The 27,625-nt window shown below is 40.2% G+C and overlaps 1 protein-coding gene across 3 annotated transcripts in view; it reads left to right on the top strand.

Moving 5' to 3' along the window:
- Positions 1-278: 278 nt before the first annotated feature.
- Positions 279-27,625, top strand: part of PHAF1 (phagophore assembly factor 1) — a 31,906-nt gene continuing 4,559 nt past the window's right edge. Inside the window, exons 1-14 of one of the 3 annotated variants that reach the window (XM_082062988.1) lie at positions 279-307; positions 687-812; positions 5,492-5,574; positions 9,219-9,302; positions 12,677-12,720; positions 13,012-13,091; positions 17,602-17,696; positions 19,035-19,132; positions 20,851-20,963; positions 22,960-23,093; positions 23,674-23,757; positions 24,420-24,502; positions 25,304-25,347; positions 26,623-26,666. In XM_082062988.1, the coding sequence (XP_081919114.1) occupies positions 749-812; positions 5,492-5,574; positions 9,219-9,302; positions 12,677-12,720; positions 13,012-13,091; positions 17,602-17,696; positions 19,035-19,132; positions 20,851-20,963; positions 22,960-23,093; positions 23,674-23,757; positions 24,420-24,502; positions 25,304-25,347; positions 26,623-26,666 (1,050 nt within the window). In that variant the 5' untranslated portion in view covers positions 279-307; positions 687-748. Of the gene's footprint in view, positions 308-346; positions 465-551; positions 813-5,491; positions 5,575-9,218; positions 9,303-12,676; positions 12,721-13,011; positions 13,092-17,601; positions 17,697-19,034; positions 19,133-20,850; positions 20,964-22,959; positions 23,094-23,673; positions 23,758-24,419; positions 24,503-25,303; positions 25,348-26,622; positions 26,667-27,625 lie in introns of those variants that run through there. The other 2 variants (XM_082062989.1, XR_014185164.1) reach the window with 2 other exon arrangements.

Raw genomic sequence — 27,625 nt, 5'->3', positions numbered from 1 at the left:
GAGCTTACCATGGTGGGGTGTGACACGAGGTAATTAGGGTTTCTGCTGTAGGTCTGAAACTTCCTTGGAAACAACGAGAGACAGTGTCAGTGGGGCTGTGCCCGCCACCCACAGGGCAGCCCTGAATCTCCCGCAGCGGGACTCGAACCCATGACCTCGCCGTCGCCAGGCCGACACCTTCCCCTCTCCCCCACGGCCCGGGGGCGGGGCGTACCTCCCCTAGCCCCGCCCCCGCCCTCCGCCCCGCCCCGGGCGCGGGCTCGCCTGACGACAGCTGCAAAGCACTTTTTCAGCAGCCGCAAGTGAGGTGAGTCGCAGCCCCGCAGCGCGGGGGGAGGGGGCTGTGCCCCCCATCCCCTCACGGGCGGGCGGGGGCCGCTCTGGGCACGGCCGGGCCCGGCGGCGAGCTGGGGCGGCCCCGCTTCCCCCGGGGCAACGGGCGGGCGGGGCAGCGGCTGCCCGCGGTCGGTGGCCAGGCGCGGGGGGGAGGGCGCGGGCGGCGGGGCCGGGAGGCGGTGGCGGGGGGCCCGGGTGTGTGGTGGGCGGGGCTGGGCCCGGCCCGGCTCGGGGGGCTCCGCTGTGACTGAGCGCTGCCCCCGGGGGGTGGGGAGTCCCCTCAGAGGCGGCGGGGGGGCGGGTGCGAGGTTCGCTCCCGCTCCTCTCCCGTTCCCTCCCGCTCCCCGCAGAGGTCCGGCCGCCCCCGGGTGACCCGCCGTGCCAGCCCGCGGCCCCCGCGCTACCTGAGCCAATGCTGGATCTGGAGGTGGTGCCCGAGCGCTCTCTGGGGAACGAGCAATGGGAGTTCACCTTGGGTAAGTGTGTCCCAGTCCCTCCCTCCCTCCCACCCCGGGTCCATGAGCCGGGGGCATTCGGGTCCACTCACGGTCTGGCTTTCCTGAGGTTCCCCCAGCGCTTTTAGGGAGCTGCAAGAGTGAAAGGGAGACAGAGCCAAAGCTCACCCTCCTCTGTCACTAAAAATACTAATGAACAAGCTTTCAATGTTCCCCTCTAGCATACAGGCTCTTATTTAGCTTTTGCATGCGGAGTTGTGCTTAGCTTATCTGCTTGTATGCTTTCTTCTCCTTGTTTGCCTTGTCTTGCCTTGTTATCTTAGAATAGTAATTTTTTAAGTAACTCCTAAAAGAGGAGGTGTGGATATGCTGATAATCATCTGAATATATGTCAGGTGATATCAGCATCTTCAACTGTATCCTAATACTGAGCATAAATACTGTGCTTTTCTGTACAAACCCATCATAAAGGAGTCGAGTTTCACAATTTCTTTGTGTCATTTCTGGGTTGTGATATTATAGTGGAGAAAGTAGATTTTCGAGCGGTTTTCTCAGGGTTAGATAACAAGTTCTCCCCTAAGTGATTCTTATTTTTCCATCTGTCTGAGAAGTCCTTTCTTACCAGCCATTGCTCTGTTTACTGCGATGAGAAAGAGCTTCCCCCAGCTGATGGAAATTTGGCTGGTGCTCAGCCCAGGGCACTTAAATATACAGTTGAAACTGAGATAGTATGGATTCTTCAGATGACTTTTGTTCTCAAGCAGATATTGGTAGTCCTTAAAACTCCCAGAAAGTACTGTAGCTGTTGCACTTTCTGAGTGATCATTTGAGGTATCAGCGTTGGACTCTTTCTGTCAGAGTTTCTGTGTTTGTTGTTGCTCTGCCTAAAGCACAGTTAATGGTAGCATTAGTTTGGCCAAAGTAAACAGGCCTCTGTGTGTGGCAGCTGCCTGTATCTGCCAGAAATTGAGATACCCTGCTGCTCTTGTCACCTGGGACAGCGGGGACACAGACCGTTCCTTAAACACACTCTTGCAAAGCTGCCGTGAACTTGGGTGGCACCGGAGGAGTGGTGCCGTGACCTGGAGTTGTTTACATGAAACCCGTCAGACACAAAAGGCTGGTTACACTGCTGGGACTTCAGAGTCAAGTACAACTTGATGGTTACAGGGAGCGTTAGATTGGCTTTTGGAGGCTAATTATAGAACCTCAGGTTCTACCCTTTGAAATCTCTGTGATCTCCTTATACCACTAACGTGTTACTGTGTTCTCTCAGTTCTGCGTGACCTTCCATGGTCCTGTAGTGCCTGTGTTACCTGAAAATAAATTAAATCTCAGATGATATACCATAACAAGCTTCATAAATATGTAGTACCGACTTCCCCCCATTCTCCTTATAAAAATGAAAAAGGAGAGGAGAGAAAACGATTTTCCTTTTCCCAAGAACCCCCAAAGAAGCCCGTTAATGCAATCACATGGATAAAATTATATCCTGTGTCTCTGTGTATGTGTACAGACACACAGATGCAAGAGGGAGGAAACTCAGCTGTAATTCTTGGAGTAAACAGAGCCACCACGTGATGCGTCTAATATATAATTAGCATGACCTGCTGGTATAGAGCAGGAGACTGACAAGGTAGTGAGATACTTCGCTTTGTCTTGTGCATACGATATCGTATGAAAATTGTCCCTCCTGATAAAGCTGGTTCAGCTGCGTTAGTGGTGGCAAGGCTGGAAGTGCCAGTGTAAGTGGGATTTTCATTGCCAGCGGGTTTCTGCCCCTGGTTTGTTTGGATCTGCTCTCAGCACAACCCGTGGCACTATTCCTGACCTGCTGCTGACTCTGGCTTCTAGAATTGTGCCCACAATGGGGATGACTGAGGGGAAATGCCAGGAAATTTTTTTACATGAGTTTTTGGATTCTGTTTCTGGCTCCAGTGTTGACTCACTATGTGACCAGAGCATAAAAAATTTCACCAAGGCTGAGTTGTGTGTTCAATTAGATACCTGTGTCACTGCACCTCTCGGGCTACATTCCTGCTGTTTTAAAGGAGAACAATTAAATACTTATTTTGTAGTGCCTATAGCTGTATTACTAGCGTTTGAGACGTATAATTTCTAAGGCATACTTGCATTTATATTGCTTTTTGTACTTTCATTTCCTACTAAGTTTCACTTTATTTAATGTGTTATGGTTCATCTTCTCTTGGATTTCCTTGTATTCTCTTTTAACCTTTGTTCACTCCTCTACTCCCCTCCCCTTCAAGACACGTAGTAGCATAGACGCTTCAAGCCGTGTTGTTTGCGACCAGTGCATGTGAGGAGTGTCTTGTGTCACTCCAGTGTTTAGAAAAGGGAAAAGTCTGTGACAGAAGAGTCCCAGGTTTGATCTTTGTGGATGTTATTTGCTGTAGCTCCGTTTGGTTGATTGTCTGATGTGCTGGAAACCATGTTTGCTTCCCCCTGACTAGTGAGCAGGGGTAAAAGAATTCTTTGTTTTCCTCCTTGACTGCAAAGGCTGATGAGTTTTGAGGAAAAGGGGGTGTTGTGTGTGTGTGTGCGTGAGAAGGGTGGAGAAAAATAACCCAGTTTCCTTACTCCTTTCGTTCCCTGCTCATGGAGGCAAAGGGAGGTACTGGCTCCTCCACGCATGTTTTAGGTTCTGTGAACTGTTCTTGGAGAACTCAAGTTGCTCATTGTATCTTTGCTAAGCGGCTGCCTGGCAAAATCTGCTTGATTCTCAGTTGCTGAAAGCTGAATAAAATCAGTCCATGTCCATTTGCTTGCAGCTTGAGAAAGCTCTGAGTAAGAGAGTCACATGAGCCGTCTGTTTGCACACTTACCAGCCCCAGATTGCATCAGTTTACATCGGACTACAAACTGAACTTCGTATTTGTGCACACTTTTTTTAACCTGCTTTTTTACTGAAACTTTACCTACTTGCGCCACTTGCCGTGGGTGTACAGATCCTGTCAGTTTGTTGGCTGGTTGTGCTTGAGCCTTTGCCACTTGGTTCTTTAAAAGAGCTCCTGGTCCTACCTCTGCGAGTGTCCTAGAAATACTGACTTTGAAAATGGATGTTATACTTTAAAATAATATTTACTTTTTTTTTAATAATAACTTTTAATAGGTGAAGAAATGTGAAACTTTCTTAGCAGCATCTTTGATCTTTAGCTTCTTGCTGTTATTTATGTTTCTGCTCCATTTTGGAAATATTATTTAATACATAATAACGGTCTTTTTAAAAACTCAGCTGCTTAGACTACAAGGCAACTGCTATTTCCTAGATAATAGGAAACAGGGCTGCTTTATTGTGTGACTCTGTGCATTTTAATTTTATTACCATTATTAAAATAACTACTCTTTTTTTTCTATAATCTTCCGGTGTATAATTTCTAGCTGCAAAAAAAATCGTTTCCAGAATTGCAGGCTAACATGAAAAACAATTTCACAGAAACAGTTGGATGTGTTATTTACAAACTGAATCACAGTGGTTCTCATCTAGAAGCCTGTTTTGCCAAAACTCGATTTCATAATTGCAGAAAAGCTGCAGCGTATGGGTGCGACAGGTTTAGTGCAACAGTGGAAATAATAATAGGGTTTTTTAGTGTTATGCTTGCATTACATTAAAGCAATACCTACAGTGATCTAGGTGTGTGTGAGATATAAATGGAGAAAGGGGGAGTTTTGTCACATTGGTACAGTAGGTAATGTCTAAAAAGTGCTTTGGAACATGAGTTTGAGAGGTGTACGTAGAAACTAAAAATTTGAATGCCAGAACTGTTACATAAACTAAACTGTAGGTCCCATGGTAAATTTTCCCTAATCTAATCTAAATTGACTTACAGCAATTAATAGGGAAATAAAACCTTCCTTTATAAATGCATGCTTTGAATCCAGGAACATGATCACATTTCATTTGGAAAGGCAACAAAGGCTTTAAGTGTGATAAAGGATGAGATGCTGCGGTGCTATTCTTTCTGCAGAATCAGCTGTTTCATTCCACTTTAAAAAAATTTATAGCTGTAAAGATAAGATATACACTGAAGAAAAAAATCAACAAAAATAAGCTCTTGAAATTGTGTTAGAGTGTATTACTTCAATTGAACCAAATTGTTGAGCATGTTTGTCTTGTCTGTAAAGTGAGAAGATAAAGTTCCTTCCTTGACACAGATGTAGCTGTAGCAGCAGCTAATGTGGCCTCTTACCACTAAGGAGAATCCGTTTTAATATTTGTGTCTATCTTGTACTACTACTCAGTAGTTTATCGAGCTTGATAAAGGGTAGGCCATAAAATGCAGGCTGGGAGCCTGCTGAATGTGTGTGGGAATGCTCCTGTGGAGGTCGGCAGGGGCTATTTTATCAATTATCGCATTGTTGGCCCCAAGAAGCAGAAAATTTTGCACATGGATTGTAGAAAGATCTGTGTTTTTTTTCCGCCTGAACTTCACTGTTTAATTTTGTGGCTAGAAATACTTTTCTTCCATATGTGCCTAGCAGACTGGTAGATAAACAATGACTTTTCTGTTTCAAAAAAAACAGGTCTGTGCTGATACTATGAGTCAAGTCAGCCTGTTGATTCTGTTGTAATGTACTGTTTGCTGATGACGGCTCTGTGACCTCATCCGCAACCTTCCTGTTAAAAAACACTCTTAGCTGATCTCCAAACTGAAGAAACACAATTGTTGTGTTTTTTACAGGAATGCCGTTGGCTCAGGCTGTAGCAATTCTTCAGAAGCACTGTCGCATTATCAAAAACGTCCAGGTTCTCTACAGTGAGCAGGTGAGTTGCGCAGCGGCCAGGTCGTTACCTTCATCGTGTCCCACAATTAAGGCAGAAGAGGATATACTGACACTGTGTCATGCTAACATAGGTATGGTATGAATTGTGTGGAGTTACTTGAAGTCAAATTACACCAAATTATTGCCACCACATCAGAGCTGTAGCTTTTTACAACAGTTTCACATCAAATGTAATAATCTGCAGTGCAGTGATTTAACGGGTATCATTTTGCATATGCGGTGGTGGGCTAGTATTGGTTTTCTTTTAAGGCAAATGTTCTGTAATTATCTGGGTAATTCTAGTCCTTTTACATTATCTGTTGCAGTATTTTTGAAGTACTGAATCGCTCATTACTTTCCACTTTCATGTTTGGTTCTGTGGTGATGAACCCACTGAAAAGGCTTCCACGCTGCGTCTCTGGATCTGCAGTTTTGTCTGCAGAAAATGGATCCAGTAAATTAAACCAGCTGTAGATGTTTTAATCATTCGTTATAACTAAATATTCATTAGTTCCCAATACGTTTGACTTCCAAAAAAGGGGACTAGAAGTGAAACCTCTCTGCGAGATAAAAGATGTTATATACCTACCTTCTAAGGAGCTGGAAGGGGAGAGGCGATGGGACAAAAGAAGGATTGTGACTCCAAATGTGTGTCACGCGAAGTGCACATTAACCAGGAGATGATATTCATATGTTGTAGATTACAGATCTTTGTATCAGGAAAAAGGCAAAATTTGATAGAATTTCAATTTGTATCAAAATACCAATTGAGTACTTGTGGATTCACAGTGAACACTGAATGACTGAGGAACAAGATTGACTCTGGCATTTACTGCTGGATACGTATTTTGTGTAACTAAATGAGTTATGCTTTTTTTTTTTTTTCCCCACAATGAGAAGATTTATGGGTTTTACGCTGACTGAATATTTACTTTGCAAATTGAAAATCTAGCTCCTCGTACTTAATGCATGGGAGCATCCATCTGGCAGTGAATGCATCCCTTGGTTTTTGTATGCTTCAGAGGTTTTCTAGTTTTTCTCACCGCAGTGCATTCCAGAATTATTTCTAGGTTTGTTTAGATAACTGATGACAGATTCCTGTTCTTCTCAGTTTTGTAAAATCACAGAAGGATTAGTGGTCCAGTGCTAAAAAGCAAGGTATACCACTGCTTAGCTCTTTACACTGATTGGAAAGCTACACATTGCTTGACCGTGTACACTGAATCTTTATTGTTTCTGCAGGAGTTGTTCTTAGGGTTTTTCTTCCCAAACTGTAATAAATGTATAGATGATTTTAACATAGTCCAATAAAATAATAGTTCTCAGCCTTGTGGCATAGTTTAATAGTTTAAATAAACTTTGTTATGCGCAATTACTGTGTAGCTAGGCTATATCTGAACAGCCTTCACACGTTTTCTCTTTGCTTTCTAAAATAATGGCTTTGAGCCTAGTGATGAGATATTACTTAAAGTTGTTGCATCTGAAGTACTAAATTTCTGATCCTGGAACTCCAGCAGTGAGTATTTCCTTTCAAAAATTTATATGACAATTAAATGCAATTAGATCCACCCACGGTTTTCTTTTTAACTTGACATAAATGGGATGCCCAAACTTTGCATAAAAAGTGTGATGAACCCTTTCCTGTGACTACAGAATTTTAACTCCTTGTTGATCAGTTTAAGTGGCTACTTAATTGCCTTTGTATGTTTTTGTAAACTTCATCCTCTGGGTCTGTGTTGGTGGGGTTGTTCAGTGATAAGTTTTTTCTGCAGCTTTATGTAGATCAGTGGTGTTAACTGCACATTTGAGTTGCTTCCTTTAGGAAGGACTCTCCTGTTGCTTCCCAGCATCATCTTTCATACTTGATGTTCTGGTTTGTGACTTAAAAGTCCTGTGAACTAAATTTGTGCGCTTGCAACTTTTCTTCTATTAGAAAATATGCTGGCATATAACACAAGCTGTTGGCTGTAATAATTGTCAAGCTTTTCCTCAGATGCTGGGGTTTGTTTTCTTAGCCACTCAAAAGTACTTGTAATGTTCTCATGAATTTTGGGATAACCTTACAAAAATCTTGCTGGAAACCAGTGAGATGCCGAGCATATCCCATATCAGAAGACCTCTGGTATATTTAAATGTAACAAGGCACATGTTTTTTTGCTCTGTCTGTAGCTTTTCTAAATTAGATTTATAAGGGATTTTAAAAAAAGACCATCAGGATCAACATTCGACCTTTTTATCTCAGGCTCATATTGCAGTGCTGCTTCAATTCTGCACAGTATAATAAAAGTTTGGCAGCAGTAAAGTATTGATGCCGTTGTGCAAAGTGCTGTGAAGTTTTCATTTAGAAGGCAGCTTAAACATCAGATCACTAGTGTTGAAGAAAGATGAGCTCAAACTGAACCTGCTTCAGGAAATGTTCCTGGAGTGATCAAGGGGAACAGGAAACCTGCATCATAAGGGACTGAAAGCCCTGTGGCTTGTTTTGTCCAAGCGATGTGAAGTCTAGGATCTGATTACTTCAATATACGGTTTGGGAAGGTGTGGGAAATGCACGTGAGAATGCACAAAAAGTGTCCAGGCTAGAAGACAGTGAGAATAAAGAGATGAGAAATTTTAGGATGAAAATTAGATTTCTGACAGTCAAAACCCAGACCTTCTCCCAGTAGAGCAAAGGGAAGAGCAACAGTTTTTAACATCGCTTATGCTTAATTCATAAAAAGGGCTGTATGGTACAGCTGCCTGCATTAGGCGCCTGTATATGCTCGAGATGTCCCAATCCCATTCTGTCTTTTGCTGGATAACTGCTCGGTGCAATTTTAGGGCATGAATATTGCTGCCTGTCTGCCCTTCAGCCTTTTTGCTCCTCTGAGACAATTCTGGAGGGGAGAGCTTTTGGAAGCAAATGTGCTATAGATGCTACATGATCAAATGGCTGAATTAGGGCCAAGTGCTGGTGTGTGTGCGATTGTACCGGTACAGGAGTGAGTGAGCAGCTTCCACCGCATCGCAGCCAAGGTGGCGTAAAGCCTGTACAGGCACCAGTGAAGCCAGTGGAATGTCTCTGATTGACTCCAGCAGACTGCAAATTAAACCTCTTCAGTTGTTGTGATTCACAGTAACTAAGGAAACCTAAATTCACAACATAAGTCTGAAGCCTTCCTTTTGAGGCCTGAAAGAGACTGTGACACTGTGGTTTTTGAAGTGGAAAGCCCTCTCATCTTTTTGTCAAGTGTATCCTTGGTTCTGATGCAAGACTTGGTGAGATGGGCTGTTACCTTCATGTTCCAAGAATGCCACAGACCGTCCCTGCATGATGTCTGCAATCCTAAACTTGGAATGTTAATTTTCAAGGCATTCTTTTATTTTCTCCCCTCTTGAAGTAATGGACAAGTACCCTTTTGGGAATTCTTGCAGGGTGCAGATCTTACACTGTCACTTCAGTTTCTTTTCATAAGGAAAATGAAGGGGTTGAGAGGTTTGGCCAAATGTATTTTCATTATGCTTATTCATTGAAGAAGGGGTTGTTTTCTGAGGCAGATTTGTTTTTCCAAAGGAACCAATTTGTACTTACACAATTATATGTATCTTAACAAAGAAATGTTGAAATTCAAAGCCTAACAGATTTTTTTTGTTGTTGTTTTACAGTCACCTCTTAGCCATGACCTCATCCTTAACCTGACTCAGGATGGAATCAAACTGCTGTTTGATGCTTTCAATCAGAGACTTAAGGTAAGAAAACCCCCTTCCTGCAAATAAAACAGTTCAAACAAAAAACATAGAAAATGTTGATACTTAACAGAGTATGAGTATGTGGTTATTTTAGACATTTAATTTGCTATATGTAGTGCTCTCTCACAATAACGAACTGCACTTTTTCAGTTTGGGAGTTAAATATTTGTTTATAGGATTGAGACACTTAAGCATCGTGCTGGGGACTGTAAGGGTGACATGGGAGTACAATGGTTCAGTGTGGTCTCAGTTGCCCATCTGGTCTGTAGTTGCAGCACAAGCTGTGAAAGACCATTACTAAAGCCAAGCCTAGGAGTTGAAATCAGTGCATTGGTTAATGCAAACCAAACAGTGTTGGTTTCTGCCCAGGTTGTTAGCTTATCTGTGCTGACGTTTGGTTTTTGAAAAAAAAAAAAAGCCTTCTACCTATTCTTAGTTTTCAGTTGAGTGGCTGTGAGCATGGGATTTCTCCCAGGAAGCCCCATTCAGGCATGTCGTGAGCAGCTGCCTCCTGCACCAACTTCAGTTCATTCTGGATGAGTTTTTATTCTTGCAATTGAAGCCCTCAGCCCAGGAATTCTGCTGCTGTACTTTTAGGTGCCTGAGTGTTGCTCTGTCTCTCTCTAGAATGTATTGTGTAGTTAAGATGCAAAATAAAGGGCAGGCTGGTCTCTAACCCCCCATGGCACTTATGTTTGCAAAAAAACCTGTTATGAAGGTGGTGTGTTTCACCCACACAAAATGAGTGGTTGTGGGACTGTGGAAATATGACTAGACAGTACAAAATTTTGAAAAGCTTTCTTAACTGAAACATTTAAAATATCTATATGTGACTTCTTAGCTATTCAGGGTGGCCCTTTTGGCAGGACCAGCTGTGCAGAACAATTGTCAGTGTGGTTCTCAGCTGGGGTGCTTAAATTGTGCTTGAATTGCTCTGTGACCAAAGTGCCCAAGTGTTGATTGGGCTAATTGGGAGAGAGTGAACTGCTCTAACTGCCCTGCTATTTAACCTTTGAGAGCAGCAGTGTGGGGTTAGGTGTGACCGATGCTAAATATGGAATGCTTACCCTTTAGGCAAGTCTGAAATATGCCGCTCACATCCATACTTCCAAACTTGTTCGCCTCGCTCTTGTCTCCAATAAAACCAGCAGCAAAATGTCACTCCAAAGTGTCAACCCAGTGCTTTATCCCCAGAATTACTGGAAGAGTGTAGGAGTGTTTTATCAGCTGAAACTTGAGTTCTTCAGCTACTTTTAATATATATATAAAATTGTTCAACAGGAACCCAAATTATTAGTTGTTGAAAGTACTTATTTCTATAGCAGTAACCTGTAATACCACGATAGTTTGTATTTTTAAAACTCTCTTTTATATTAACTATAAAACCACAAAAAATTGTAGAACAATTTTCAGTTCAAATTAAACTCAGATGGGGGACAACTGAGCACTGCTTTGCCAGATTTCAGTTTGTAATTGCTTTATGGTAGTTTTCTGTTCATTAAGTCATTCTGTCATAATGGGAGTTTTATATGTGAATTTAGAAGTTTTAAGATAATACCTTGAAAATAACTTCAAGTGTGTGGCTTGCCTACTGATGTTTTTTGACATGTCACAATCTTGTAGTGTTTTTGAAGTGCTGTAACTAGTGCATGCTACGTCTCTTCACCTCCAGTTTTGAGGGCCTGACTTTGTCATTTCAATACCTACTGTTCTAAGAACTATGCAAGTGCTTTTCTTCTCACCTTTGTCCACAATGTGTCCTTTTGTCTTCTACCACTAGAACTTCAGGAGAGTGCCTGATGCTTTCCAGTAGTTGCTGCAGAACTAGATGTGGGGGATGTTGGTTTTCTCTATTTTTCAGAAACATTTTCTGGGGGGGAAAAGATGATGTGCAAGGTCACTAAAAAAATGTAAAACCACTCTTAGCTTCTCATAAAAGTAGCCTTTGTTTTTAACAAGCTGTGCAGTAAAGGAAACCTGGACATGTCAAACTGTGTTTGAATTAAAATACTGACTAACCAGGTTTTTCCAAAAAGTATAATTCAAACTATATTTACTAAGAAGAAAAATTTGTTGGCTTTTCTTTATAATGTGCCAGAATGTTCGTTTGTTACTTGCTTTGTGCTGTGCTTGTTGCTTATATGTGTGGGAAATAAAGTGCTTTGGAGAACTCTTCCAGCATTTTATGAGTCAACAGAATAACATTAAATGTTTTTCTTTTCCTTTTTTTTTTTTTTTTTAATATAGTGGTTTAGGCATTGCAAGTTGTTTTATTTAGGGTTATTTGCCAGGCATCTCCCAAAACCAAGACTTCCTTCTTAGCTGGCGATATTTTTAGGCTTTAGAACCACATTTGGTAGCAAGATCCCTGGGGAATTCTGCTTTATTCTCTAGCTGAAGAGCGAGTCCTTTCTAAATCTGCCAGTGTTTTGTTGGAGGATTATACAAAGCAGTAAAAAGTGCTTTACCTTTTCTTTGAAGCAGTTTTGTCCTCTCTGTGTTTTCCTGCTGACACAAGAACACATATGTAGGGTCGAAGAAGCTTGTGTTTGACCCTGGTTACTTGCCAAAACGAATCTGCTTCAATCCCAGTCTAGCCACAGGATCCAGTAACAGTCACATAAAAATTGCATTAAATCCATCTCAAATGCACATTTGTAATAATATATTCAGAAAAAAGGATCCATACCTGATATTATCTTCAGAGAGGGGAGTTCCTTGGAATATTCAGTAAGGTCTGAAATATTTAATAAATATCAGAAGTAGATATTATGGCTTGCTCTGATTCTTTGTGGGCTGCTCCTCTGAGTATCTTCTGTAGTGCTTGGCGAGATCGCTAGACGTATTTTTATGTCGTGTGGGAATGGATCGCTACTGCTTCGTCTGGCTGTGTTCATCTTTTACGTTAGAGGAGTTGGAAGGTTAGAACCATGCAGTCAGTGCAGGACTTACTGCCCTGCACAGGCCTTCTTCAGGGCAATAGAGCAACCCAGGGAATGGCCCATTGCTTGACATCAATTAGAGCATTCCCTAATTAGCTAACCTTTGCTCTAACTTTCCTTTGAGTTTGCTAAAGAGTAATCTTTGCAGAAATCAAGGAGCTGGTGTATTAGTGAAAAGATTTTCTGCAGGTCAGTGTGGATTTCCATGGGATCTGGAGGTGCTGTGGTTGCTCTTCAGTGCTTGTTTCAGACGCGTGGTTGCTGACTGAGTTTTCAGAATTTTGTCTCTGTCCATGTGATTTATCCCAGCAGAGTTCTGTTAAGGAGGGAAGTGAGCAGCACTAGCTGCTCCTGCGTTTTGATAAGAATTTGCCTCTGTAATGATTTGCGAATGTGTGAAGTATGGTAATGTTTCTGTTTCCTGTGTTTCAGGTGATTGAAGTTTATGACTTGACTAAGGTGAAATTAAAATATTGGTAAGTGATTTAAGACCTCCCGTGAGTTCTTCTTGATTACAGCGACTGATTTCTCTCCTTTTTTTGTTAATCCTGAATTAATTTTTTCAGTCATTCTAGTTAAAAAAACAAACAAAACTGTCAAAAAATAACATAGTTCTTCTTTCTTGAACATAGCATGTGGTTAAATTGCTAGTTTATTCTTTCCTTCAGTCTTGGAAAATTTCTTCCAATTTCAATGTTGTATTGCTGTTAGTAAACATTTGTATAATCTGTTCAGTATACTTAAGACAGATTAATTTTCTTTTCCAGTGGTGTCCATTTTAACTCTCAGGCAATTGCTCCAACTATAGAACAAATTGATCAGTCATTTGGAGCAACACATCCAGGAGGTAAGCTGAAGTATTTGTGAGAATCAGAAGCACACCTAGTTTGACAGACTTTTTTCTGGGAAGTCTATCCTGTATGTTTACGTAGGGAATTGTGAACGATCTGTAGTTGTGTTCCAGAATGGTCATATTCTTATAGCTGGGATGTCACGTAAAATGTACTGTAAGTTCAGTTGTGACTTTCTTCAAGTGAAATAGTGAGGCAGAGAGTCATTTGGCACAGAATGGTGTGTTGAGATGTCATTAATGATCTGTTTTGAACTGCTAGTACCAGAAAATTGTGAGCTTTCTTGTTGATGCTGTTGTTTTTACACATTCTTATGCACGGTCAGCTCTCCAGTGTCCTTAGGGATGAAGTATACCATGAGCATACAGACATTTGAGCTGATCTCTGTGCAGAGTCAGCCAGGACTGTTTGCTCTGAGGACATGGTTATACCCCTGCTAGGACAGGATTAAGTCTGAACCTGTGTTTAACTGGCCTGCACTTCCTTCCTGTTACTGGGGCCACTGGGGAGGTGGGAAACCGGCCTACGTGCAGCATGACCAGAACAAGACAAGTTTTAATTAACCTGGCTGAACCCTCTCTGACTCTTGCACAGCTACTTGGCTGTTCACCACCTCTGTAGCTGAAAAAATACTATCTTTAAGCTCCTTGTTTACACATGAAAAATGAAGAGTTTATTTCAGGGGTTTGTTAGGTGATGAAAATAAGACAGCGGTGAAAATTTGAAGAGGATATTTATAATTAAACTACTCAGGAGCCTTCAAGAAATGAAGTTACAAACTGGCATAACAAGGAAGAAGATTAACTCCATATAGGCAAGATACCCTTTTGAGAACATCATTTTCTATTTTTAGCTTAACCCAGTCCATTCGCAGTAGTCACGCTGATCCCAAACAGGCCAGTGTTCTTTGTGATTGATGGCAATTGCATAGCCAGGCTTTGTTCTCTGCGGACAAGCTCCTGCACATTGCAGAGCTGGATTTATTAACTGTGGAGAGTCATGTGGCTAAAGGAATATCATTGCATAAAAGCCTGCCATAGTAGATGAATATAGATGGAGATAAATGAATCTTGGAGGATTTCTAGCCATAATACTCTACAGACCAGAACTGGCCTTTTTAAACTTCACTTTGGTCATGTTATTAACATTTCCTCTAGGCAGAAACTCTCAGATCTATAGTGAGATCTGTTATGGAAATAGTATGTACAAGAACTTATATAGAATTTAAGAAGAGTGAAGGGGGTTTCATATCCTTGACAGTTTATAAGTTTTACTTGTTCTGTTACAGTGGGGTTTTTTTGCAAATGTTTAGAGCTGAAGTGCTTGCAAAATTGTCATATTGTGAACCATAAAAATACATATTCAGCTGTAAGCATTGCTTATGATAGGAATAGCATGTTTTATTACTGCATAAAATTGTAGGTAAGCACTTAAAAGGGTAGCTTGGCACCACATGTCCTTGTGCTGAATTTGCCAGATCTTGCGTGCCTGTTGTATTCCATTAAGAAAACTTGCACACTTGCTTCATCTGATGATAGTTTTTCATAACATCTTTTAATCCAGTGGCATGTAGATATGAACACTTACTTGTTAAAATGTTGCCTCTGTCACTGTTTCACTAGTGCATTTGCTAATTCAGTTTCCTCACTGGAAATCCAGTATCTTCCATTAACAGCCTACTTAGTAGAAGTAAATGCTCTATATTAAGCTTCCTGTCATAAACAGTTTGAACTGTATCATGCAGTGCAAGTTTTTGATAACACTTTTTGTGTTTTCTGAAACAGAAAAGGAAAAAAACAGAGTAGTTTTCAGCATGCAGGAGGGATGATATTTTCATGGCCCACAAAAATGTGAGCTGGGGTGGGGAGAGAATGGAGGACCTTCCTCTTAACGTGACAAAAGTACCAAATGTCAGCTTTCGTGAATGGAAGTGTGATATAACTGTCTCTTCTGTACCAGTACACCTCCAAAACCACAATGCAGCCCTTTAAAAGTATTTTGTTTATCTCTGTGTTACCTCCACTAGAATTTCAAACAAAATGTCCTCTTTCACTTAAAACCGAGGTGGTTGCAGCAGACCTTTCCTGCAACAGGATACAGTGATAGTTTCAAAACATATTTCAAAAGGTTAGCAACCGTTTTGTGTTGAAACTGAGCTTCAGTGAGCAGTTTTGGTTTTGCCAGATGAGTGGTTTTAAAAAAGAAGAGTCATCAGGAAAATCGCAACCAGCTCCATTACTTTTTGGCTAATGTTAGTTTGAAACATGGTGGTATCTTCGTCATGGGGCTGATTGAAATATGACCACTTTGGAGGTCAATAACTTAATCCAAGCCAAGGTTGTTTTTTCTGTCCCACATTTCCATGATTCTCTGACCTGACCTCCTGCTGGGAAGCGCTTGCTCTTGCCAGTGGCTCTGTTGAAATCTCATCCCATCCCAAGTCCTTCTGGACGTGGCTGTTTGCCGAAGTGCCATTCAGCATGGATAAGGGCTGTGGGATTGAGCTGAAGTCATGAGGTAGAAGAAGAAGAACATTCATCCCTCCTGCCACAGCGGCATTGCAAGGACAGGGGGATCCTGTCTGCAAGCTCTGGACCTCTCAGAGACTTCAGAGGTTGCTCGCACTCCCCTGAGGTGCCAGAAAAGTCTTGTGCTTGATACCAGGAAGACTTGACTTTGTGGATCTGCCTCCGCTTTTATCAGGACTGTGTCCTTCCTGCAGCCTTGCTGCTGTTGGTGGCTTTGTCCCCTCCTGCTCCACAGAAACATTTCCCAGCTGGTCACACGCTGCTGCTTTCCTGGAAGGCAAACTCTCCCTTGCCCTCACCCAGAGCACAGCAGCGAAGGAGGAGTCTTTTTGCTTCTATCAGCAATTTTCAACAGGATTATTCTCCAGGGTACCTGTGTAGTAAATAAATTTTAAAAAATAATAATAAAAAATACTTATCTTGTTTCATCACATGGTTGTGACATATGGCCTGGAGGGAGACATGAGAGAACTTCTTCAGGATAAAAACTTTCCTTGCCCTTTAAGTCTGAGCATCAACAAACATTGCAGGGATGGGAACTGAGGCGATTTGTATAATCAGATATCACACTTGGCATGAGTAGGGGAAAAACACTTCTCCAGCTGGCTGTGGGCTTTGGAAAAGATGCATCATAATTTATCACATGAGAGAGATTTGTGTAATTTTCCTGCAGATCGAAACATTTTCCTCTCCCCACACGTTTTCTTTTGAGTGACAAGCAGGGAAAATGCTCTTAACCAGCACATTCTGCAGAAAAGGCAAATAATGACTTTTGAAAGCTTAATGCTTATTGCTCAACTATTACTTTTCTGTCCTGGCAGTCTGGCATTGTCCAGAGATCTTGTGACATGTCTCTCAAGTTGAACATTTGAAAGACACTTGAGGGAAGAGAGAGGAAATATAATTATATGCATTTTCTCTCTATGCTATGTCATCTTAAATATAAAATTGGAAGGAAAAAAAAAAGAATATTGAAGCAATTTCCTTTGCTAAAGTGGAAGAAAACAGCTTCTCTAGTTGGAGTGTTGCTTTATTGTTTTTTTTTGCCTCTGCTGCTTTCAAACTGTTTTGCAAATGAACCAGATTCCGTGTGTTAGAAGAACACTGTGTTCCCCCCAGCGACTGCCAGGCACAGGTTGAAGTTTGGTAGCATCAATGCCAAAACTGTTCCCAAGCTCCCAGTCCCCTGGGATTGTTTTTAAGCTTTCCATAGTCTCACAAAACAGTCTGTCTTGTTAGAGTAAGTACTGAAATGACTTTTACTGCTGTTTATAGTTGATGATGTGCAATTTATTGCAATAAATGAGGACATCTTGTGACGTGATGACAGCTGGAAGTCTGTGCGTGTTCTGATTTATTACTGCTCTTTGTTCTGGTGATACTATTTTTAATTTTCATTGTAAGTGGCCTAGGACCCACATGTCAGAAGCATTTCCTCCTTGTGCTGTGTTACTGGGGCTGGCAGGGAGCTGAACTGGGGCTTGTAGGAGGGAGCTGCTCTTGGGGAGCAGGGGTTACCTGTGAGCTCCCACTCGGGATTGTGTTTTCTAGTGGTCCGAAATAACGGAATTTATTGGTGTTCTGGGCACATCTTTTTAAAAGACTTTCTGGTTAATATTGTACAAGTGCTTTGTGTAACAATGAACAGAATAGTTTTGGACTAGTAGTACCTGTTTAAACTGCTTTAGGGGTATGAAGGTATAACTGATTGTGTCATATTGTGTAATTGTATCGTTAGGGATAGGTTAGTGCCTACAGGCTTACAAAGGTAACTCTTATGAATCTAAGGTTTCTCTTATTGCTATATTTCTACTGCAACAAATTAAAAGGAAAACTGTTACTGTCCTGTGTAATTGTGTTCCTCCTGCATTTTGAGATGTAGTAAGTTCACTAAGGTGATAAAAGTACTGTAAAATCTGAACTGAAGGATTCTTAAGTTTATTTTGGTAACTGTTTTTTGTTTTTTTTCCCCTTTTAGTGTATAATTCAGCTGAGCAACTCTTTCACCTCAATTTCAGAGGACTGTCGTTTTCTTTTCAGTTAGACTCCTGGACTGAAACGCCGAAGTACGAGGTCAGCGATACTTCTTAGTTAATGGATAGTCTTTTTGCCTCTATGGCACTTGCAAAATATCACCTACAGCATCTCGCCTGCGAGCAAAAGAAACCAGTAATTTGGAAGGAATTTGGAAGTCCTCAGTTGCGCTCTTATTCATGCGTTTCGAAGTTAAAATTTTCCTTCCTTTTAGCAGAAGGCATGTGCTGAGAGATTCTGCTTGTATCATGAACTGGGACTAGTGATTCTGTTGTTGAAAGGAGACTTCTAAAAATATGAGCACTCGCTATGCAACTACATAAATATTAAGCAATCTACTGGAAGGCTGTTCTTTTATCAGATATTTTTGAATCTCATCAAATTGATTACGCAACTACACTAGGACAGAGTTCATAAAATACATTTTCGTCTTAAGTATCCTTCAGTATGAGTACTTTTAGAAAGTCAAATGAATGAGCTTTGTTTGTGATGCCTGTTTGCATATTCACCAAATGTTTGGGTGAGTTACTAAATAATTGAATGTATTACTGCATTCTCTGAAATATTTGGAAATCACTGTCTATAGTCAAAACAAGATTAGGTTTTCTGTGATTTCCACAAAAATGTGTTTATATCTTGTTTTGTGTGAAGATGGAAGTGCTCTCAGTTGTATTGTTTAGGCTTATCGGTTAGAAAGAATGCATGCTGTATGGGATTAGAATAAAAAGAAGCATAAAAAGACAAAATTAGTTCCTTTTCTGTCCAATGCCAGTGTTTAAAGAAGGCCTTGCCATCTTCAAAGTTGAAAGAAATGTGCTCTTACTGCACTTGAAGAATGGATCTGACTTCTATTTGATGAGAGCACTCAAAACCCCTGTTAAAACAATATGTGTAAGAATGTGGTGATAAGGACAACAGAGAACCTATTTAGTGAATGTTCATCAGATAAAAGCATTTTATAAAACAGAAGTAGTGTTAAAAGGCTGAAATTAAGGCAGTGGGAGAGAAAAAAAGTTCTACCTTTAGGACAGCCTATTTCTTAGAAATCAGATGCAGTCTATCAGTACCAATACTTTTAAATTGCTAGTTGAAAGTTATCAGACTGAGAAAATTTGAATTCTCAGTACGCAGCGTGGCTAATTGTCAGACTAGTGCCATCTCTCGGTGGATAAACATAGTGAGCATTTCACCCCGGCTTGGGAATCCAGGGGTGTTGTAATGTAAAGAAACACCATCTAGAATGGGGGTTTGGTGTTGGTTTTCCCCCTTATCTTTGGCTAGAAACTTGTCTGAATTGCTAAGCATATACTGCATTTCTGATGTAATTTATCACTTTGACCTGTGTCATGTAACACGAATGATTCTGTCTATCCGCAGCCTAACTTTGCCCACGGTTTAGCCTCTCTGCAAATTCCACATGGTGCGACTGTGAAACGTATGTACATCTACAACGGAAACAGTCTGCAGGATACCAAGTACGTACAGCTGGTCGTGCTGTTTTGATCATTTAGAATATGCTTTTTCTTCCTCGTTTGTTTCGGGCTTTGCAAATGCTAAATATAAATATAATCATATAGTTTTTTAGTTCAGTTTGGGTCTCGTATGAATTTGGTAGGGTGCAGAATGCCTTTAGATACCACCCTCCCTTGTATTTCCATAGGTGTTGTCCTCGGAGCTTACAATGAAATGTTTGTTTGATTTATGTTTATATAAAGTCAGCTTGGCAGGGCTGTAGGAGGCTAATTCAGTTGACCTGAAAGTGAATTAATAAAGCAAAGGAGGAAATGTAGTGTATCTAGTAGGAGATGCAGTTAGGGTATTCTTGCTCTGTGGTTTTTTTGTATGCTGATGACCTCTCCCTAGACAAATCAAACTTGGTGTAGGCAGTTGGTAATTTTGTAGTGCACTGGTACTGTGTATGTCGTCACAGGGTCCTGCTGAGGGTCTTAAACACTCTTATTATACAAAAATTAAAAAATATATATTTTTCAGACTTAAGCCATATGCATCATCTACCATATATTCAATATATTCGCAGTTACCTGACTGAAATTAGCATTCCAAGGAAACTAATTTTCATGCCTTAATACAAATGGAATGGTTGTATTTTAATGTGGTTAATGTTTGCTATGGTGTTGTATTCTGTCTTCTTTTAAACAGTGGTTTATTGTACAACATCTGATGGTTTGCTCTTTCTAAAAACCTTGTTCCTTGGGTTTCTTGCTCACAGAAAAATTGAAAGGACCTCTGTAAATTCTTCCTTTCTGCTTATGAATACTCAGACTGATCAGGTGGTAGTTTTTGCAGAGGCAGTTGTGTTTTAATGCTAGGAGAAGATGAACACATCTGTGAATTACTGCTCAGAAGGGAGGGAACCTTGTTTATGCGGACATTGTCTCCGAATTAGAAATAAGTGCCCTTCGGAAGAATGTTGTCTGTGCCCATCTGTGACATGGTGAGCTTTAGCGAAAGCACCAGTGGCTCTGGTGTGTGTATATGAGAGCTCAAAGCCTGACTTTCAGCTCACATCATTCACACAGAGAAGAAATTCAGAGAAGAAAAGTGAATTTTACAGAGCGTCTCCAAACTAACACACAAAAAAGCAGCCCTTTCATTGAAAATATCTTTCTTGGGGCTGTTATAATCTTCTCAAATATTCTCGTAATTGAATTACAATGAGAACTGGCCCAGTAAAGCAGAACAGTTGTTTGCGGTGTACCTGCACAAGCTGAATTCCTGTTCTGGACTATGGAGTAGTACCATCCCAAGAGCAGGGAGAGCATCACATAGAAGGCTTTTCCATTGCATTTGGGTAATACACCTAGTTCAAGGAGCAAGTATATTAAAAACTGGACAACTTCTATTTTCCCTGAGCAAAGTCTGAAATGATGTGTCCTCATAGGAGGTACCCAAAGGCTACATACAGTTTTTGTAATTTCTGGAGTCTTTGAAACTTGCTGTTTGTTTCATTAATAGCAAAGGTCCTGCGTGTGAGTGCTGCCTTGTTGTTCCTCTTCCTTTCTCCCCAGAGTTTACAATGCTTGTGTTTAATATAACTTTTATTCTTCAGTCTGAGTTAAATGCAGCTTTGCCAAAATTAACATGCTGTTCTAGTGAACTGGTACCAGCTTGTTAATGGAAAATGTGAAGATAAAGCCGATCCTCTGCACATTTTTTGTATGATTGGTTTCAGGGCTCCCTTGATGCCCCTCAGCTGTTTCCTTGGTAATGTGTACGCTGAGAATGTTGATGTTCTGCGAGATGGAACTGGACCCTCAGGTTTAAGGCTTCGCCTACTCACCGCAGGTATTATTGACACTTAGAACATTGAACCGGTTGCTTTCCTCGGGAAAAGAGGGATAAACCTATATAAATTAAGCATAGGTTATTTGTGGTGATTTTACAGGTGATTTCAAAGTGTTCTATGTACCTTATTTTGAACTATTGGAAACAAAACCCAGTAAAAACCCCATGAAAGTGAGTTTACCTGCTGCTGCGTTGCCCTGGCGAAATCACAGAGGACTGTAGCCCTGCCCTCTGTAGTTCCAGGTCCTTAGAGTCTCTTTGCAGAAATGGAATTTGTGTTCAGGTGTATCTGTAGAATAAAACAGATGCAATTACATCACTGAAAAAAAAATGAGAAATCAAGTAACCTTATGTACAGTGAGCTGCATAATGTTGCTATACTTGTGATTAATTCTGGAAGGCTTTTAAAAATGCCAGTAAGAGACCGCATCAATGCTGCAGCCTTGGACTGCACTTTAAATTCAATTCCATTTTCATTTGCTGTAGGAGATGGCCGCAAAAGTGCCAGAGGCTGATGAATACCTTTTCCTGTGTGTACTTTCAGAGATGGGGGAGGGCTTAGAAATTAGGGAAAGATATGATGACTGCAAAGAAGCCTTGTTCAGTCACCATAGCTTGACACTTGACAGTGTTTTTAAGAAAAAATACTGAGATGTTTTTAACAATTTTTATTAGCAGGCTCAGCTTCTGACCTTTTCTGATTACTAGGTGCGTGTATATTGAGGAAGCGCTTGGATACATTCCCAATATGCAGAAGTTAAAAAAGGAACATTTAAGATGAAGAATAAAAAATTATGAATAAAAATGGAGCAGATGTTTTCAAGTTACTTTGCTTCTCTCTTTACAGAGGAAGATAATGGAGAGCTGCCTAGGACAGGGAACATATACCCCCTCGTGTACTAGGCAAGGAGTTAGCTATAACAACATAATAATGTAAATGATTTTGAGAAATTGGATACTTCTCAGGTAGAGTGTCAAGTTTAGTTAAAAATATATATATGCAGCTTAAAGGAAATGTTGTCAATGAATAAAGTAATTATGAAAATACATCACTAATGTTCAGACTAGAACTTGCAGAGGGGCAATCTGGACACGTGTTGTTCTTGTCTTGCTAAAGTTTGCAGAAACTCCTTTGCAGAACATATTACACACCTGTTCTAGCACAAGTTTCTCTGCAAGTTTAGTAATTGGAAGTAACTCTTGCTTCAGAAATCAAGGATGACTCAATCAGATGTTTATGATTTATTTTATTGGGTAAATGGCTACATAAATAATGTATAGTGAGAAAGCTAAGTGTGTACATCCTGTATTTTGCAGTAATTGCTGCATACATGTATGTGCATTCTCGTAAATGCAAGATGCTGCATTCCTGAAAGCAAATGGGGTCACACACTGTAAGATCTTTCCATTTCTTAACATCTAGTAACCAGTGTCAGCCATTCATCTATGTAATGGTGGTTCAGTAAGATCCATTTTTAACATTGTTTGCATAGGGACATACTTGCTACTGATTTAATAAGCTATGGGAATCTTGAGTAAAGAATGTATGTTTTCTGATACAGTTAATATGAATGAGAAATCTCACTTCATGGGCTTTACTCTTTTTTTTTTTTTTTTAGCTGGAGCTACATCTTTAGTTGCTACAGTAGAATATTTTAAAGATAGTAATATTTCCTGGTACTTTGGTAATAATCAGCTGATGAAATTGAGATTGACTAGGAAAACAAGTCCCATTCATTTGAGCAGCAGGAAGCGAAGAGAGCAGTGCTGAAGCTGGAGGTTAAGATGGGGATCTGTGCAGCAGTCAGCACATACATCACTTTGATAAGAAGCATTTAAACTCTTGCAAAATAAAGGGTTAAATTTAATTTGGCACTGTTGACTAAAAATGCAGCTGTTTTGTGATTAAATAGAGGAATGCTAAGCTTTTGGTGTTGATTTGCAGATGTGTTCCCTGATCAGGAAGGATGAATTTTGAGTTGTTTTCCATTCCCAGGTTGTGGCCCGGGTGTTTTAGCCGACGCCAAGATGCGGGTATTTGAGCGTTGTGTGTACTTTGGTGATTCGTGCCAGGATGTGCTGAGCACCCTGGGGTCTCCGCACAAAGTCTTCTACAAGTCTGAAGATAAGGTGAGGGAACGGATTCAGTCACAGGACTTTGTTCCGTGCTGTCTCAGTTTAATCACAGGGCCTGTGTTTTGCCAGGCCACTGAAGGGAAACTTCTGTGTAGTACAAATTATGAGTGCTTCACTTGACATATAATAGACTGGGGTGAACTGTTACATAATTTGATATTAAAAAGCTTTTTTAAGCTAAATGGATGCAAATCTGTTTAATTTATTTTTTTAATCATTTAAACTGGTTTAAAAATTGAATCCAAATGAGCCTTAGCAAGTGTGTGCTACCTATTTTTAAATTATGTTTTATGTAGAATAACTTTATCATATACTTTGATCCTTTCCTGATGTTTTTACATAGCAGCATGTGAGGATACCTTTTACTTCAGATAACTAAAAAGGAGCAAAACCCTAATGTGGTGTTGTGCTGCTGCAAGCAGCCGATGGTCCTGTCATGAAGCACAGCGTCTTACATATTTGAACAAGGGCTTCAAATGAGATTATGGCAATTTGTTTGAATGTAGTGATGTTGTTAATGGCATTCATCTTTGTGAGCGTTATTAAATACATCACAAAAATGTGTTTTTTGCAGATGAAAATCCACTCGCCCTCGCCCCATAAGCAGGTCCCATCAAAGTGCAATGACTACTTCTTCAATTATTTCACGCTTGGAGTGGTGAGTGGGAAGCTTTCATAATCAAATTCATGTGAAGTTTTGATTTCGCTGCACAGCAATCCTTTCAGAAGGTCAGAGGCTGTGGGAAATGAGAGACTGCAAAACTCTTGATGGCTGCCTTAGGAACCTCTGGATATGAAGCACAACACTGGCTTTTCTCTTGTAAATTCCATCAGTAGTGTTTTATCATCTCCACCAGTTGCTGAAGGGCTCCTTAAGTTGGCGCTTGGGCCTTCTCTTGGGTTTTCTCCTTCTGCCATGTCTGATGTGTAGTTCTTGTTTCTGAAATCTATGCTCTTGTCCCACAGAACTGAGAGAGGTGTATCAATTGTGAAAGTTTGCTGAGTTGTGAGATGTAGGTCAACCTTCATGTCCCTCCTTACAGCTATTTAGCTTTTCTCTACTGTAAATAATATGCAAACAACACCTCCTTAGAAAACTTTCCAACATGAGCAAATGAAACTGCGGTTGTGATTGAGTGCTGGAGGAAATGTGTGTTTATTTGAATTTACAAATAATCTTTTCAATACTTACAAATACTACTTTTCATAGTTCCATTGGGTTCCAATGAGATAAATACATATCACTAACTAAGGTTAGTTTGGGAAAGGCACCTTTCTCTATACAAAGTGTTTCATGTCTGTCTTGGTTTTGTTCAACAGGATATCCTCTTTGACGCAAACACTCACAAGGTGAAGAAATTTGTCCTACATACAAATTATCCTGGTCATTACAACTTTAACATGTGAGTGTAAATAACTGATCTGTTAAAGAGTATTTTAAAACACCTGAAAAAGAAATCTTGTGTTCCCTTGATAGAATTCCAGTAGTTTTTTCCCCAAGTGTTTTTGGTGTATCCAGTAACCTGTGGAGTTCTCAGCCATCATTATTAGTGCATTTTTTAATGATCTTTTTACTTTTAAATGCCTTTATTTTATCAAGTATGTCTTAAAGCAGTAAATGAGGTCAGGTAGCTCTTGGTCCAGCTGTAATGCGCAAACTCTCTTGCTAGCAGCAAACTTTGTATTAACAAGAGTGTCCATTTACTGGTAGGCAGGCTGCTGTTTTTTTCCTGACACTATTTCAGTTAGTGGTTTAAAAAAAAGAATCTCTCACGCTTCTGAACATGTTTTAATACTTTTAAAATGTAAACTCTTTAGGGGAGTAATATGAGTTAAGGAATAAGTGATTGGATGTCTGATTGAAGTGAACATGGTTTTAGGCAGTTGTTGTAATCTATAAATCTATAGTACTGTTTGTACGGTGAGTATTTCTCCATCCTCTCTGTGTAACAGCAGAGTAATTTGTGCTGAAGGACCTTTTGTATCCTTTAGAAAATCATGTCAGGACATGGCTAGGCTGCTGGCTTTTTTGGTGTAGAACATAGAGATGAGAACTTTTCTTCCAAATCTGTTAGCATCGAGACTCTCATTTTATTATTTATGTGACTTTTCATTAAACTGGTTATTAAGAGCCCTAAGTTTGTGCTATGCAGTTTATTTTGGGTCTTCTGTTTTCTAATAGCTTTACAATTTGCACTTTTTAGTTACCATCGCTGTGAATTCAAGATTCCCCTAGTCATTAAGCGAGGTGAGTAGTTCATGTCTTGTCCTGCTTCAGGGGGCTTGTACCACCAAGTGCTCAAAGCAGGAGGTATGATCAGCTTTCATTTCTGATGCATCTCTCATTATCAGAGGATGCCAACAGCAAAAGTCATGGAGACAGAGGAGAAATTTTTGGGTTAAGTTTCTGTTTGTCAATAGGAAAAGATACTTCAGGACAAACTAGCAGTTCTCTGATTTTACCAACACTACGTTGTTTACTTACTTGGATCATACAAATATTTAGCTCCAACATCACTAATTTTCTGTAATTCTGCTACTCTGCTAAAATCAATTACCTTGTGCTTAGAGGCTCAAAATCTGTCAGGCAGTGTTAGTTTGAGCTGGTGTGTCCAATCCACTGTTAAACTTCTTAATCCTGAACTTCCTCTTGAAAGGTTTATTCATGCTATTTAATATGAACTGGTTTAGCTGGGAACAAAAACAAACATTCAGAATATGTTGATTTGAAGTGCTATAGACAAAGTATGTCTGTTGTGTTCACTTGAAAATCTCCACTTGAAAAAAATACATATTATCAGTAGTTCTGAATTCTAGAAGATACTTAGATGCCCTCAGCTCTGTATGTGTAAGTAGTCTCAACAAAGCATGGGGAAACTTGTTTGATTGAAGATGATAGTGATCAGGGTAGACTTATTTTTTAAGTAAAAATTAACAGGTGTACTGGGAAAGTGTGGATTTTGATTATCCAGGGAATGCTGGATGCTGACTTAAGGTTTTGCCCGGGGATGCTTTCTTCATTTTGGTTGGTTTTCCCTGAAGGCACTTCCCTGTGTGAAGTGCAACTCTCCTGTGGCTGTCACAGCAGCTTGAGCATGTAGAGGAATAAAAAAACCTGGAAAAACAATGTCTGTATATCCAAGCTTATATGACAGTTAATTTGTACTTCAGTCAAGAGAATAAGCATGAATGTTCTCACTTTTTAAATTATTTTCCATTAGGTTATTGTTCAGTGCTTCAAAGGCATTCATGTGTGATTATTTTTATTCATTTCAAGTGGAATCTCTTCTGAATATGTCTGGGGTTTTGTTTGTAAATAGACAGATTTGTTTAATCACCTTAATTGGCATTTAATCAATGCTGTGGACAATTCTGGTTGCTAGTAAATGCTGGTAAATTTGTGTATGAACTGATCTACTGCTTGTATGTCTCCTGCTATCTGAACTAACATCCCAAAACAAAAGATTATGTAGGAGACTGTTCAAGCCTAAACTATAAAGGCTTTTCTGTTTTTCTTTCATAGATAGTGCTGATTCACAGACTGAAACATGTACAACGTACAGCAAGGTAAATCTATGCAGAAACGAATGTTTTCCATCTATTCTTAAACCATATAAATGATTTATGTTGAATATAAAGTACACTTTCAAGAAATAATAGCCATTGTGCTGTGTTGGTTTGAAATAGAAAAGTTGAAGGCCAAAAGTTAATGTATGTTTTGTGGTTTAAACATCTTGTGTTCAGGATTAAAGGCATTTGTAATAGCACACTTCAAATAAACTAAATTATTGCATACTTTTCATTTTAAGATACCTGCAGGTAGAAATAGAACAGTGAAGTAAGTGATATGGGAAAGTGATAGCAGTGATGGCTGAATGTTAGCTGAAAGAGAGATTTCTGAACAAAATTTTCAGAGTCTTTCCAGTTAATGTAGCTCTTGAAGACATGTAGTATTTAACCAAGAGGGGTCCAGTGTCCTTCCACTTGTTCTGAAGGGTGCCAGTAATGGGACATTTCTCAGGCAGCAGCAGCAGGCCTCACAAAAATGTCACTGCTTGTGTGACACCTCGTGGTGACAGCGGACTCCTGAGAGACAGTGTAGCCTTACCACTTAAATCAAGTTCCCAGCTGGGCAGTTGTTGCTGCATGTTTGAGAGCTACATTAAGCTCAAAAAGCAGCGTCTCCACAGTTAACATTCAACCAGGGTTGGTGATGGTCTCTTGGCTCCTGGGGTACCAAATGAAGACTTTCCTTGGTGAATTTTGGGGCCCATACTGGGATTAAAAAATTGGAATCAGCAACTTGGAAGCTGCCATTCTTTGCTTTTTGGTTTGAGTTACTTACAGCCTTCATTGCTTTGACTTATTTCAGTCCTATGTGTGAAACTGCAGGTTCTTGTTAAGTCTGCTCAGAGTGATGAAAACTGCTGGACATTCCCAATCGTTAAATAGTGCAACTCTCTTATTTTCTAAACTTGTCACTTAAATCAAGGAAGGGCTTTTTTGGAGAGGTAGCAGCTATGATA

Source organism: Streptopelia decaocto, assembly GCF_964273445.1.
Source record: "Streptopelia decaocto genome assembly, chromosome: 11".
NCBI lineage: Eukaryota > Metazoa > Chordata > Aves > Columbiformes > Columbidae > Streptopelia > Streptopelia decaocto.
This window is presented reverse-complemented; position numbering and strand designations above follow the sequence as displayed.